This window comes from Cibotium barometz, chromosome 1 (assembly GCF_041138505.1).
Source record: "Cibotium barometz isolate CiBa-2024 chromosome 1, ASM4113850v1, whole genome shotgun sequence".
Taxonomy (NCBI): domain Eukaryota; kingdom Viridiplantae; phylum Streptophyta; class Polypodiopsida; order Cyatheales; family Cibotiaceae; genus Cibotium; species Cibotium barometz.
In genome coordinates this window covers 1,242,963-1,258,753 of record NC_141046.1, presented here as the reverse complement: position 1 = coordinate 1,258,753, position 15,791 = coordinate 1,242,963, and the positions used below count along the sequence as shown (strand labels likewise).

At 48.3% G+C, this 15,791-nt stretch overlaps 1 protein-coding gene across 2 annotated transcripts in view; it reads right to left on the bottom strand.

Moving 5' to 3' along the window:
* Positions 1-10,153, bottom strand: part of LOC147641502 (PCNA domain-containing protein) — a 34,676-nt gene extending 24,523 nt beyond the window's left edge. Inside the window, exon 1 of one of the 2 annotated variants that reach the window (XM_086812391.1) lies at positions 9,973-10,153. In XM_086812391.1, coding sequence (XP_086668517.1) covers positions 9,973-10,083 — 111 coding nt within the window. In that variant the 5' untranslated portion in view covers positions 10,084-10,153. The remainder of the gene's footprint in view (positions 1-9,972) is intronic. The other variant, XM_086812466.1, reaches the window with a different exon arrangement.
* Positions 10,154-15,791: the final 5,638 nt, after the last annotated feature.

Sequence of the window (15,791 nt, the reverse complement as noted above, 5' to 3'; positions counted from 1 at the left end):
ATCCACAATCCTGAGTCCCAATGAGACTTCAATGGTGTCTGCATAAAAGAGCTCAACAGCCCCACGGAGAAGCTCAAGTCCAATCTGGTGTTTAGCAACCAGATCAATGAACCAACCAACTTCCGGTACTACGAGGCATCAACTCGCTCACAAGGATCATTAACGGTTAACTTTGTGTTTGGGTCCATCGGCGAAGTAATAGGCTTGCAGTTCTCCATCCCAAAGGCCTCAAGCGACTCATGAACATACCGCTGCTGAGAGACAAAAAACCCCCTCTGGGTCTGCCAGATCTCCAATCCCAAAAAGAAGTGGAGTAAGCCTAAGTCGGTCATCTCAAACTCCTTTGGAAAGGCAGCCTTCGTCACACCAATGTGCTCCACATGACCGCCGGTGAGAATGAGATCATCCACATAAAGGATGATAATCGTAACCATGCCACGTTCCCGAAAGAGATACAGGTTAGGATCTGCAACCGATCTCTGAAATCCAGTCCGAACAAAGAAGGAATCAATCTTCTGATTCCAAGCCCTGGGAGCCTGCTTAAGACCATACAAGGCCTTACGTAACCTGTAAACCTTCCCTTCTGATCCTGGAACAACAAAGCCTGGAGGCTGCTCAACATACACCTCCTCCTGCAGGTCACCATTTGTCAGAATATGCAGCGGAAATGATATCCAAACTTGGGTAGACAAGAGCAAGTAGACTGCAGAAAATAATCAGCACAAGAAACACTGAGAGATGTGTGTAAACTCTTCTCTATACACAAGATCCCGAAGAAAACTGAATGAGAAAGTGGAGGAGGATGGGGGGGAATATATACAAGCCCATGAGGGCAGTCGGCCAGCTCTGGAAGAGGCCCACGACTCATGAAATGTCCACGACTGCTGAAAAACAGCAGTCGGCCAGCATCTGGTCCCCACATCTGCTCAGATCAGGTCGGCCAGCACACAGATAGCCCACAACTGCTCCAGATGCAGTCGGCCAGCCTCAGTGTGGTCCTGGCATCACCTGGCAGCCCTCCAGCCACTAGGAAAAAAATGGGAAAAATAGGGAAAAAATACGGGGAGTGTGGAAAAATGATATACGGGCGGGCACACCCACAACAGAGGCCCTGGTGTATACAAATAGACAGGAGATGACTTCTAACACCCCCTCTCAGCTCCTGGCTGTGTAACCAACCCCAGGGAGCTGGAGTGCCGCCTGAGCGTAGCCTGAGGTAGAGACTTCGTGAAGAGGTCCGCCGCATTGTCCTCCGTCGAACAATAAAGTAGCAAGATGTCACCAGCCAAGATCTTCTCACGAACAAAGTGATACTGTATCTCTATATGCTTGGTCCGGGCATGGAAAACCGGGTTCCGAGCAATAGCTATACAACTCTGGTTATCACACTGGATGACTGTGGGCTCCCTCTGTGGAAACCCCATCTCGCCAAGCAGCCTCCGCAGCCATACAACCTCACAAGCAGCACCACAAGCAGCCCGATACTCTGCCTCTGTCGAAGAAAGGGCAATAGTCGGCTGCTTCTTGCTGCTCCAAGAAACCGCTCCTGAGCCGAGGGTAAAAGTGTATCCTGAAGTAGATCTCCTCGTGTCTGGATCTCCTCCCCAATCTGAGTCACTCCAACCTTGGAGCTTGACTCCATTCCCTCCTGTGTAAAAGAGTCCCAGATCCTTCGTACTCTGCAGATACCGCAAGATCCGCAATCCTGCGTCCCAATGAGTCTTCAATGGCGTCTGCATAAAAGAGCTCAACAGCCCCACGGAGAAGCTCAAGTCCAATCTGGTGTTCAGCAACCAGATCAATGAACCAACCAACTTCCGGTACTGCGAGGCATCAACTGGCTCACAAGGATCTGTAACGGTTAACTTTGTGTTCGGGTCCATCGGCGAAGTAATAGGCTTGCAGTTCTCCATCCCAAAGGCCTCAAGCAACTCATGAACATACCGCTGCTGAGAGACGAAAAACCCCCTCAGGGTCTGCCAGATCTCCAATCCCAAGAAGAAGTGGAGTAAGCCTAAGTCGGTCATCTCAAACTCCTTTGACAAGGCAGCCTTCGTCACTCCAATGTGCTCCACATGACCGCCGGTGAGAATGAGATCATCCACATAAAGGATGATGAGTGTGACCATGCCGCGTTCCCGAAAGAGATACAGGTTCGGATCTGCAACCGATCTCTGGAATCCAGTCCGAATAAAGAAGGAATCAATCTTCTGATTCCAAGCCCGCGGAGCCTGCTTAAGACCATACAAGGCCTTACGTAACCTGTAAACCATCCCTTCCGATCCTGGAACAATGAAGCCTGGAGGCTGCTCAACGTACACCTCCTCCTGCAGGTCACCATTAAGGAACGCCGATTTTACATCCATCTGGTACACGGGCCACCTCTGAGAAGAAGCAAGGGCAAGAACGGTCCGAATCGTGGTCATCCGTGCTGTCGGTGCAAAGGTATCCTCGTAGTCGATGCCTGGCCGCTGAGCATAACCCTTAGCCACGAGCCTGGCTTTGTGTTTGTCCACCGACCCATCAGCCGCGTACTTGGTCTTAAAGACCCATTTGACACCAATGACTGACCGCTTCGACGGCCTCGGTACCAACTCCCAAGTGTTGTTCTTCTCGATGGCGTCAAGTTCCACCTGCATGGCTTCCCTCCAAGTATCCTGTGAAAGGGCTTCCTTTACGGAAGTGGGCTCTTTATCCCGCATGATACGAGACATAAGAGCATAGTTCACCTGAAGAAGCTCCGCCGTGTTGCTTTTATCTCGAACTCGATGTGATCTTCGAGGGCCGTCCTCTGTGGTCCACTCGGAGGGTAGCTCCGTGACACCTGACTCCCGAAGGGTGTCCATCAACCACCTAGGTACTCGAACAGATCGTGGAGCCTCCTGTGGTCGCGGGGGCTCAATTCCAGCTGCGGGCTCAACCTCCTGTGATGACTGAGGTGGATCAACTGGAGTGATAGACTGGGAATCATCATCAGACTCTGGATCTCCAAGAAGTGGCGGCTCCTCGACAGTGGATGCTGGAACATGCTCGTCAAAGACCACATCCCGGCTAACAACAATCTCGTTCCTCTCTGGATCATACAACCTGTATCCCTTGGAAAGAGAGTTATACCCCACAAATACCAGCTTGCGGGACTTGGAGTCAAGCTTCCCCCTCTGCTTCTTCGGAATATGTACATACGCGTCACTCCCAAAGACACGGAAGTGCGAGACATCGGGTTTCCTGCCAAAATATGCCTCAAATGGAGTCATATGGGGTACAGAAGTCGTCGGAGAGCGGTTAATGGTATGGACAGCTGTCGCCACAGCCTCACCCCACAGTGGACGAGGAAGATCTCGATGCTCCAGCATGGTCCTCGCCATCTCCACCACAGTCCTGTTCTTACGTTCAACAACTCCATTCTCCAAAGGCGATCCGGTATTGGCCAATTCCCTCTTGATGCCATGATCTGCACAAAACCGAAAGAATACAGTCGAGGAGAATTCCCCTCCTTTGTCAGCCCTGAGAGTCTTGACCTGAAATCCAGACTCTTTCTCCACCATCACGTGCCAATCCTTGAACCGAGCAAAAGCCTGGTCCTTCTGTGAAAGAAAGTAAACCCACGTGAATCTGGTACAATCATCAACAAGCAGCATGAAGTAGAGAGATCCTCCCAAGGATGGTATCTGCTGTGGTCCACACAAGTCAGTGTGAATCAACTCCAAAGGTTTCGAAGCCCGCCTGGAAGCCTGCTTCGGAAAGGATTCCCTGTGCTGCTTACCACGTATGCAAGAACTGCAGCGTCCTTGCCTACTACCAACATCTGGCAAGCCAACCACCATCTGGTCCCGGAAGGCGCGCCGCAAAGCATCCACATTCAAGTGGCCAAAACGAAAGTGCCACAAGTCTCCGACCTGAGAGCCTGTCAGTGAGGAGAGTGCAGAGAGTTTGTAGATACCGTTCTCCACACCGCCTTCCCAAACAACTTTGCCTGTCTCACGGTCCCTTAGAGCAACTGAATGCTCCTCAAATTCCACCCGAAAGCCAGTCTTGCATACCTCATGCACTGACAAAAGATGAAAGCCCAGAGCAGGGACATAAAGAACACGGGAAGCATGCTTGCCCCCCTTGCCGTCGGGAATGATCTCCATCCGGCCCTCACTATGAATCGGAATAGTGGAGTTATCACCAATAAAGATACGACCTGACTGCCGCTTCAGATCCAAGAAGAAGTCACGGGATGGAGTCATGTGCCTGGAAGCACCACTGTCGAGAATCCATTCCCGAGTATCCTTTGCGGTGAAGCCAACTGCCTCCTCGCTCGAAGACGATGAATCATCGGAGTCCACCATCTTCAAGTGCACAAATGCCGGAGTCTTCGCAGCTGAGGCTGAGGACTCAGCACTCTTCCCTGTCCGCTTAGGGCACTTCCTCCAGTAGTGGCCTTTCTCGCCACAATCATTACACGATCTTTCGGCCTTCAGCTTCTCTCGTTCTGGATCAGGCTTCTTCTCGGAAGACTTATCTGATGAAGCCTTCCCTTTGCCCTTGTTGGTATTACGGCCTTTCGACCGTTGGCCAGTTAAGGCCTCCGAACCTCCGCCGTGAGGAGGGTTCGTGAAACGTTCCTCCTGGTCCAAGACCATTGGCACAAGCTCCTCCCAAGTAATGGTGCTGAGCCTGCCACTCGTGATCAACGAGGAATAGAAAGCGGAATACTGACCAGGCAAGTGGGAAAGTAACGTAATGGCCATATCTTCGGACGATATCTCTTTCCCAGCTTGAAGGACTTCCTGCTGAAGGGCCTGCAGCTTGTTAATGTGTTCCCGCATCGTCGAAGACTTTGCAGGGTTCATAACCCGCATCTGCACTTCCAAGGATATCCGCTTCATGGGTGACACCCTGTTGTACAAAGAAGCCAAGTGCTCCCATATGCCTCTCGCCAGCGTCATGTGCTTCACATGGTTGATCACCTGTGGTGTGCAATTGAGGAATATAAATGACCGGACCCTGGCGTTGACACGGTCCCACATTTGTGCCTGTGCCTCTCGGTCCTTCCTCGCTGATAAAACCTCCCCTTCCTCAGCTTCCGGCCTTGGCACCCCTTTGATAATAAAATCAGCAAGATCATATGACTCCAGAACTGACTCCATCATGACCTTCCAGATGCCATAATTGGACCCGTCCAATTGCCGATCCACTGGGAACGTGGGAAGAGTCGGAATCTTCACGTGCTTCTCTGCCATCTCGAGTAAATCCGCCATCTCGGAGCGTAACCTGAAAGGGTGGGTGGGTGGGAAAAATCTGAAAATCAGAAAATATGCAAGTGGCTGTCCAGCCCTTCTGCCCGCCTTCCTCTTGCACCTTCACTTCCCGTTCAGCCCGAAACAGTCCACCGATCAGCAACCTGTTGCTCCCCCTCTTGCTCAGAAAAACGCCCAAGATCTGCTAGAGCCTAGGGCTCTGATACCATGTCAGAATATGCAGCGGAAATGATATCCAAACTTGGGTAGACAAGAGCAAGTAGACTGCAGAAAATAATCAGCACAAGAAACACTGAGAGATGTGTGTAAACTCTTCTCTATACACAAGATCCCGAAGAAAACTGAATGAGAAAGTGGAGGAGGATGGGGGGGAATATATACAAGCCCATGAGGGCAGTCGGCCAGCTCTGGAAGAGGCCCACGACTCATGAAATGTCCACGACTGCTGAAAAACAGCAGTCGGCCAGCATCTGGTCCCCACATCTGCTCAGATCAGGTCGGCCAGCACACAGATAGCCCACGACTGCTCCAGATGCAGTCGGCCAGCCTCAGTGTGGTCCTGGCATCACCTGGCAGCCCTCCAGCCACTAGGGAAAAAATGGGAAAAATAGGGAAAAAATACGGGGAGTGTGGAAAAATGATATACGGGCGGGCACACCCACAACAGAGGCCCTGGTGTATACAAATAGACAGGAGATGACTTCTAACACCATTAAGGAACCCAGATTTTACATCCATTTGATACACGGGCCACCTCTAAGAAGAAGCAAGGGCAAGAACGGTCTGAATCGTGGACATCCGTGCTGTCGGTGCAAAGGTATCCTCGTAGTCGATGCCTGGTCGCTGAGCATAACCTTTAGCCACAAGTCTGGCTTTGTGTTTGTCCACCGACCCATCTGACGCATATTTGGTCTTAAAGACCCATTTGACACCAATGACTCGACCGTTTCGATGGCCTCGGTGTACCAACACTCCCATGCATTGTTCTTCTCGATGGCATCAAGTTCCACCTGCATGGCTTTCCTCTAAGTATCCTGTGAAAGGGCTTCCTTGACGGAAGTGGGCTCCTTGTCCCGCATAATATGGGACATCAGAGCATAGTTTACCTGAAGAAGCTCCGCCGTATTGCTTTTGTCTCGGACTCTGTGTGATCTTCAAGGGCCGTCCTCTGTGGTCCACTTGAAGGGTAACTCCGTGACACCTGACTCCCGAAGGGTATCCAACAACCACCTGGGTACTCGAACAGATCGTGGAGCCTCCTGCTGTTGCGGGGGCTCTACTCCAGCTACGGGGTCAACCTCCTGTGTTGACTGAGGGTGATCAACTGGAGCAATGGTCTGGGAATCATCATCAAACTCCTCTAGATCTCCAAGAAGTGGCGGCTCCTCGACAGTGGATACTGAACATGCTCATCAAAGACCACATCTCAGCTGACAACAATCTCATTCCTGTCTAGATCATACAATCTGTATCCCTTGGAAAGAGAATTATACCCCACAAATATAAGCTTGTGGAACTTGGAGTCAAGCTTCCCCCTCTGCTTCTTCGGAATATGAACATACGCATCACTCCAAAAACACGGAAGTGCGAGACATCACGTTTCCTGCCAAAATATGCCTCAAACGGAGTCATGTTGAGTACTGAAGTCGTCGGAGATCGGTTGAGGGTATGGACAGCCGTTGCCACAGCCTCTCCCCAAAGTGGACGAGGAAGATCACGGTGCTCCAGCATGGTCCTCGCCATCTCCACCACAGTTCTGTTCTTGCATTCTACAACTCCATTCTTCGAAGGCGATCCTGTATTGGCCAGTTCCCTCTTGATGCCATGGTCTGCACAAAATCTGAGAAATATAGTCGAGGAGAAATCACCTCCTTTGTCAGCCCTGAGAGTCTTTACCTGCAATCCAGACTCTTTCTCCACCATCACGTGCCAATCCTTCAACCGTGCAAAAGCTTGGTCCTTCTCTGAAAGAAAGTAGACCCACGTGAATCTGGTACAGTCATCAACAAGCAACATAAAATAGAGAGATCCTCCCAATGATGGTGTCTGTTGAGGTCCACACAAGTCAGTGTGAATCAACTCCAACGGTTTCAAAGCCCGCCTGTGGAAGCCTACTTCGGAAAGAATTCCCTATGTTGCTTACCACGTATGCAAGAACTGCAACGTCCTTGCCTACTGCTGCCAACATCTGGCAAGCCAACCACCATCTGGTCTCGGAAAGCTCGCCACAGTGCATCCACATTTAAGTGGCCAAAACGAAAGTGCCACAAATCTCCGACCTGAGAACCTGTCAACGAGGAGAGTGCAGAGAGCTTGTAGATACCATTCTCCACACCGCCTTCCCAAACAACCTGGCTCTGATACCATGTCAGAATGCACAGCAGAAGACTCACGCACATAGGAGACGCATCACCATCGAGCACCACGAACACCCCCAACGGGCACTGCAGCATCCCTCCACCAGGCTCCCATCTCCCAGTGAGCTGCCTCCCAAAACACCGGCCAGAGGAGATGAATATGACAAGGTGCCACTCAAGCCTATATATGGCTCTTCAACTTCCCATGCTTCCACTTATGGGATAATCCAAGGCACCTTCTAGCCATAGATCACACGCTCGAAATTGCCAACCTTCCAACACCCTCCCTCGATTCGAGCTCCGCAAGCCACCAAGGCGCGAGGGTGTCGCCCAGGACCACACATGCTTGAACCACCCAGGACCACACACGGCCGGGCTCTGATACCATGTCAAAATACGCAACGGAAATAATAACCAAACTTGAGACCACAAGAGCAAGTAGAGTGCAGAAAATAGACAGCACAAGAAAGATAGAGAGATAGGCGTGTAAACTCTTCTCTATACACAAGATCCCGAGAAAAACTGAATGAATACAAACACACCTTTGCATTCTGTTTGAGCTTGCTTTCCTGGTTGTATGCTTGCAGCCATTCGTGGCTCGCATACGGTGTTCGGCAAGTCCCCAGCTCCGACTCGTGCGGCAAAAGCGCACAGTGAGTGACAATGGCACATACTTCATTACAAAGTGATACAATTCTTACTACAATAATGCTTAGTCACTCACACAAAATCCTCCCCCTACTACCGTCAAGCCAATGGCCAAGCCAAAAGCATAAATAAAACTCTATGTGCGATCCTGACCAAGACAATCGAGGCCAGCCAAAATGATTAGGAACTAAAGTTGCCATCTGCACTCTGGGTGTATCGCACGGCGTACAAAGTTGTCACACAAACGCAACACCCTTCAGTTTAACCTATGGCACTGATGCTATCATGCCTCTTGAATTTTTAGTTCTGGGGATCATGGGGCCTATTTATATGGCCCCATGGATGCAGTCAGCCAACGCATGAAGTGCCACCAGCCCTCCACGACTGGGCAAAGCCAGTCGGCCACCAGCAGAAAAACACCACGACCTCCTGTGATCAAGTCGGCCAGTCTTCAGGAACACATGAGTGCAGTCGGCCAGCATCAGAGGCTCCTGCCAGCATGTGGCATCCACCCACACCAAGGAAAAATGGGGAAAAAATACGGGGAGTGAGGACAATGATAAAACACCTATACAGGGCAGGCACACCCACAACAGATGCCCTGGTGTCTGATTAAGACAGGAGATGACTTCTAGCACGTGACACCCGTGATCCTATACTTGAGAGCAGATGAGACTCCTTTTGGTAATAAAATACCTCAAGGGGGGGAGGAGGGAGTGGGGGAGGTCGGCCCATCATTCCAGCCCCTAGTGTGGTGCACAATTTATTTTGGTTATTTGTGGTTGTGCCATAATTAGTGTGTTTACTTGTTTATCGTTCAGAGCACGGTTCCCTGTTGTGGGAAATGGTTCAGGACTTGGAATCATTGATTGTAGACTAGCCACTTGTCTCAGAGTGTGGAAAACACTCCCGACCAATGAAGCCAAGGCAAAGGTTTTTTGCACAAGATGTGACTTGTGAGGCCATTGCAACAGACATGGGTGTTGAGAAACCCAAAAAGCTAGCACTTGCATGTTTGTTGAACAAGTGTCATGTGATTGCAGATGCAGAGGGCAGGTTATGAGCATAAAAAGAGTGGACAACCACTTAAGATTAAGCCTTAAAGATGCCAGAAATGTAGAGGATGAGTCGAGGGAGACCACAAAAGCTTTGGGCTATTCTTTTTTAGCATTGTTTTTGGTCGAAGGGTTGTGTAGACAATCCATTCTAATTGTGAGCATTCTGAGAATGCTTATTGACAAAAGCATGTAGTGTTGAGGAATGTATGGTTGTAAAGAGTACTGGGATAGTAAGTATCTTTGCAGGAAGGTACTTGCAACAGTGAATCTTGTATGTGTTTATGCAAGCAGGTATTGATAGACAACCATGTTGAGATTGGAGTGCTATGATTAGCATCTCAGGAATGGAACATCAGTATGGAATTCTGGATATGCATGCATCTACCATGTATATCATGTGGACTTTTACAGGTTTTGTGGAACTTGTCACGTTGATGCTTGCAAAAGCAACATCTGGATCTCATATGTGGTATGAGCTAGCTATGTATTTTGAACAGGTACAGTGAGACATGGCAAATGGCCATATGGGCTTTGAATTGGAAACCTTCTCCTAGAAACCCATCCAATCAAGCAAGCTGTTATGTACTCTGATCTACCATCAAGATAATTTGAAAACGGCGAATATAAAAGAGAAAAAACAAAAAAACAAACAGGTACTCTTACCTGCTGCCTTTTCCAGCGGACACAAGTGAGGGCGTCCACCAGGCCTTGCACGTTTTCCAGCAGGCAGATCAGCTCGAGCCCTTCGGCATCTGCACCAGGATGTAAATTCATTTGCTACTCCTAGTATCTCCTACGGCGCACACAATTTTGAATGCACCCCACGGGGGGAAGTAATAAAAACACCGACATCAAATAATTGAATAATAATTAAGATAACTAAAAACTTAATATAATGTTGGCAAGTTTTAAAAAGCCTAAATTACATCCACTCTAAGAAAGCATTCATCTTTTGTCAAGGAGAAGGAAAGGTGGGATAATCTACCTCTACCTACTAGTGTCACAACCCGTCTCCGACGGGTAAGAAGCATTTTGGATTTAGGTACATGCAAAAGATATATATGCAAAATCACTCTTCCTTTCCTTTTAGAAGCTAGGCACATCGAGTTACACACAAACACGCATAAGGATGTACGTATGTATATATATGTACGTATAAGTACGTGTACGTGAAATCCATTGAAACCATACATGCCACAACTGGAAGATATGTGTAAGTGTGTACGCGCCTATGAACGCATGTGTGCATGTCACATACACACATGTAAATATGTGTCTATATGCGCACGCATCCATAATATCCATAGATACTGGTCACACTCATACATATATGTATACATCGCCCTCAACTTGCCAAAATAATATATAAAAACATCGTGATTGCCATATATATCCATATAGAAGCTTCTAGCATTACAAACCCATAAAATGATGAGTATCTTAACACACCTGAACACAACCTCAAAACAATCTTCGGACAATAGGATTATCTCTCCTTGGTAGCCTATATCCCGCGCCTCCATCTGGCAAAATGTATGCCATAAAAAATATTAGCATTGAAAACATAACTCTCGTAGAAAAAAGTTGGATAAGGATAAAAGCTTACAAAACTCAATTGGTGGATCAATATTTGAGGTGAACGGCATTTGAACAAGCTTGTAAACAGCAAATCGAAAAATTCTGTATTGTTCAGTGCCTATGCACTCAAAATCTAACTTATCAGGCTTTTCATAATCCACAAACATTACACGTACATGAAGCTGATCTGCAACCTTCCACAATCGTAGATTGTAAATTCCTAGGAGCCCAAAGCTCTCGTCCGTAAACTGTCTCGACCATACAAACCCAACAATAATCTCGGTTTTAAAAAGTGAAGATATTCCTTGTTGCAAATGAATGTTTCAATAAAAATATAAATTAATCAAACAAAACATAAAAGCTGCATAAAAAGAAAGTTTGTCTATATACCGTAAAACACCAGCGCTCTCTAACAGTTCGATAATTAGAGAAGTTGTTGCTTAGCCTTCCCAAAATAGAGGGTCTACAATTCAGCCATGAATATTAAATAAATCTTGGAAAACAATAATACCTCTAAAACATTTACCTTCAATATCTTGTCTATCACCGTAAATGAACGAAAATGATCTCCTTGCGACATCCATCCTAAGCAATATATCCCTGATATCAAATATAACTCTCTCTCTCTCTCTCTCTCTCTCTCTCTCTCTCTCTCTCTCTCTAAATATATATATATATATATATATATATATGTGTGTGTGTGTGTGTGTGTGTGTGTATACATACTCTCTCTCTCTCTCTCTCTCTCTCTCTCTCTCTCTCTCTCTCTCTCTCTCTCTCTCTCTCTCTCTCTCTGTTTTAAAAAAAAATAAAGGCCCTGTCCTCTATTAAAAAAAAATAAGGCCCTGCCCTCTGTTCGCCGCCCTGCCTCGTTTTTGCCGCCCTGTGCCCCCCCTCTTCGCTGTTTGCCTGCCCGTTTTTCCCGCCTCTGTGCCCACCCCTCCCGCCCTGCCCCCCTTTCGCTTTGCTGTTCGCCGCCCTGCCCTCTGTTCGCCGCCCTGTGCCCCCCCCCCTCTTCGCTGTTTGCCTGCCCGTTTTTCCCGCCGCCCTTGTCCCACCCACCCTTCCTCAGGCCCCCAAGGCAGCAACATAACTCTCTTCTCCTCTCTTTCCCCTTTTCCCTACATGTCTTGAAACCCCCCCTGTTGCTGCTGTTTTGCTCCTGTGTCATGGATTAATTTTCAGTCCATTGGTTGTGGGAATGCAAAAAGTCATGACCAAGACCGGGTTTAAAGAGGAGCTCGTGAAGGTGGAGGACAAGCTCGGCACAATTATCAAAGAAAATAAGAAGATGGTCGACTCTTCCGTCACCGCAATCATAAACCGCCTCTCCAAACTCGAAGGGATTTGACAAAATCCAAGAGCTCGAAGAGAGATCTTCCAAGCAAGAGGTTGAGATTTCAGCTTTAAAGGAGGAACTAGTGGAGGCCAAATTGCATGCTAAGAGTCAAGCGGCTGAAATCTCAGCCCTCAAAAAGGAGTTGACAGCCACTTCAAAAAGCAATCTTGAGGATGGAAAATTTCAGCCCTCCTTTCTTGAAGAGCTGAATACCATCAAGGAACAAATGAGGATCATTCGAGAGGAGGAGGAGTAACATAAAGAGAAGACATCTTCATGGGTGGAGGTGATCACAAAGACACAAAAGAAGATGGATGAGGCGGAGAAATGGATCGAGGTCGCCAAGAAAGGGAAAGATAAAGAATCGCCACCCATCCCCACTCCCACCATCATCAACATGACCCTTGAAGAGGAGCAAAGGAGGAAGACCCGGGCCTTACATGTACGAGTGTCCGGTCTAAAAGACCATGATGATGCGGAAGGGGAAACCAAGGAGCTCTTCTCTATGATGGGCATTGAAGCCACGCACACAAAGGCATGGAGAGTGGGAAAGAAGAGAGAAGGTAGTGGTGGCGAATCTTCTAAGGAGAGAGAACTTATCATTCGTTTCCCCTCCATGGAAGCGAAGAAGGACTTCTTGAAGAGACATCCTACACTCAAGAAGACGGGAATATTTCTTGGAGATGACCTCACACTCTCGCAACTTGCCCACATGAAAGAAGTTATGCCAGAGATAAGGGCAGCCCGAGAGAAAGGGAAAGTGGCCTTCTATAGAGATGGTAGAGTGGTGATTATGGAGAGGCGCTCTTCATGATGGTGCGAGACCTATGGGACTACACTCAAAGTTGCTACTTGGAATTGTAATGGATCTCTATGTCTTGATGTAGGGGCTTTTGAGGATAGTTTCACTGGGAGGGACATCATCTTCTACTGTGAGACGCATCAGGCTCCTAGACAGTCCATGCCACATGTTAGTGGATACCGATGGGAGACAGCTTGTAGACAGGAGACTCGTTCAGAGCATAGAGGACGGGGCTCAGGAGGAGTGGCAGTATTGTTTAGAGAGGAGCTACAGCCACTGATACATATAGTCCGCAGAGATGAGCAGGCTAGGTACATGTGGGTTAGACTGAGGGCAGAGACGGGCAGATATCTCTACATTGCTATATGCTATTTTGCTCCTAGTACATCAGTGTATGCACGGGCAGTCTCCCTTTTCTATTTTGGATGATGACATTTGGGAGTTCTCTAGGGATGGTGACATCATTCTCCTGGGGGACTTCAATGCCAGGACCGCCCATAACCAGACAGTATTTTATGATACCTCAGAGGAGATGTTGAGGGAGCTTGATGTTAGGGATATGGGCCTATCTAGACTCTCACAGGATGAGGAGCATACAGTGTATGGGCGGTATTTGATAGACATGGGGACTGCACATGGATTGGCCATCCTGAATGGCCTTCAGAGATTCCCGACATCGGGCGGTTTCACTTGCTTTCCACATAGGCATGGTGCTAGTACATAGTGGACTATGTTATGGCTCAGCCCAGTCTCATTCCCTCTTTTCAGGATTTTATGGTAGGCACTAGGCCGGTTGGAATAGCAGTGGATCATGCTATCTTGTCCTTCACTCTTACATTTCAGTTCAGCACCGCTCCATTGGGACAGGTCTCCACACACACTCGTTATACCTTTACGAGGGAGACTGACACCGTGTACACGGATGAGATATATAGACGCTTATGTGCCGAGGAGCCAGGACGGCCATTAGATGAGCTCACTCAGATATTGATAGATACGCTTCATGCTGCAGCATCAGAGGCATATCCCCATAGTCAGCCTACACGGAGACGATCTGGGAACATGCCCCAGAACAGTTGGTATGATGAGGAGTGCAGAGAGATGAGGAGCCAGGACGGCCATTAGATGAGCTCACTCAGATATTGATAGATACGCTTCATGCTACAGCATCAGAGGCATATCCCCATAGTCAGCCTACACGGAGACGATCTGGGAACATGCCCCAGAACAGTTGGTATGATGAGGAGTGCAGAGAGATGAGGAGCCAGGACGGCCATTAGATGAGCTCACTCAGATATTGATAGATACGCTTCATGCTACAGCATCAGAGGCATATCCCCATAGTCAGCCTACACGGAGACGATCTGGGAACATGCCCCAGAACAATTGGTATGATGAGGAGTGCAGAGAGATGAGGATCAGATTACAGAGAGAGGTGCTCATGGGTGTTACCACTCACAGACAGTCACGGATTACCTTCCGGCACCTAGTGCGGCGGAAGAAGAGGGCTTATCTTGCTCAGTTAGAGAGGGATTTGTATCAGTTATTTATGAGTCAGGACTCAGGCGAGGCATGGAGACTATTCCATGAGCATTCACCATCACCAGCCATTACCTCCACAGAGATTTGGGGTGAGTATGCAGCATCCCTGTACACAGCACCAGGACAGCCACCCCTGCCAGACCCATCGGCCAAAGACATGTGCTTTCTTTACTGCTGAGATGGTAAGGAAAGCTATTGACAGGATGAGGACTGGGAGAGCATATGATCATGATGGTTTGGTAGCAGAGCACTTTATTCATGCCAGAGATATGCTTGCAGAGCTTATTGCTATGATGTTAAACCGAGCCATGTGTGAGGGTTTTCCTGAGACTTGGAATATGTCCACGATTGTGCCTATCTTCAAGTCAGGGGATCCCATGCTTCCTGGGAATTATCGTACCATCATGATTGGTCACACATTGGCTAGATTATATGCATCTATTCTTGAGTAGGAGTTGAGTAGATGGGCAGAGAGAGAGGGCATACGTGCATCAGGGCAGGCAAGGTTCAGGAGAGGTTTCTCCACTCTTGACCATATCTTGACACTAAGAGCTATTATTGAGGAGGGCAGATTATATGGCAGGAGGATTTATTGTTGCTTTGTGGATTTCCGCAAAGGTTTTGACACAATACCGAGAGCCAGACTGATGCGCAGACTACAGGAGATGGGAGTGCCCACAGAGCTGATTTGGGGAATCATGGCTTTATACAGGACAGTTGTGGGGCAGGTACGTACTACTCAGGGTATATCTGAGATGGTTCACTCCACTATTGGGGTGAAACAGGGCTGCCCCCTTTCTCCCATCTTATTTGGGATGTACGTGGATGAGGTTTCAGACTATGTAGAGCGAGAGGGTGACAGAGGAGCACAGCTAGCAGAGGGACATGGATTCCGCTATTACTGTATGCTGATGATATTGTGCTGATCTCAGATTCTCCAGAGGGGATGCAGCGTCATTTGGATGCATTGCACACCTTTGCACAGGACAGTGGATTGTCTGTTAACCTTGGTAAAACCAAGGTGATGGTGTTTAACACCACAGCACAGTGGGTTAGGAGGTCAGTACCCACCTTTACATATGGTCAGGAGACAGTGGAGTATACAGATGCATATACTTACCTTGGTGTGGTTTTCAGTGGCCCACTATTTTCCTTGAGGACAGTAGCGGAGACCAGATTGACCAGAGCTTATGCAGCATTGGGGAGACTAGAGAGGATGTG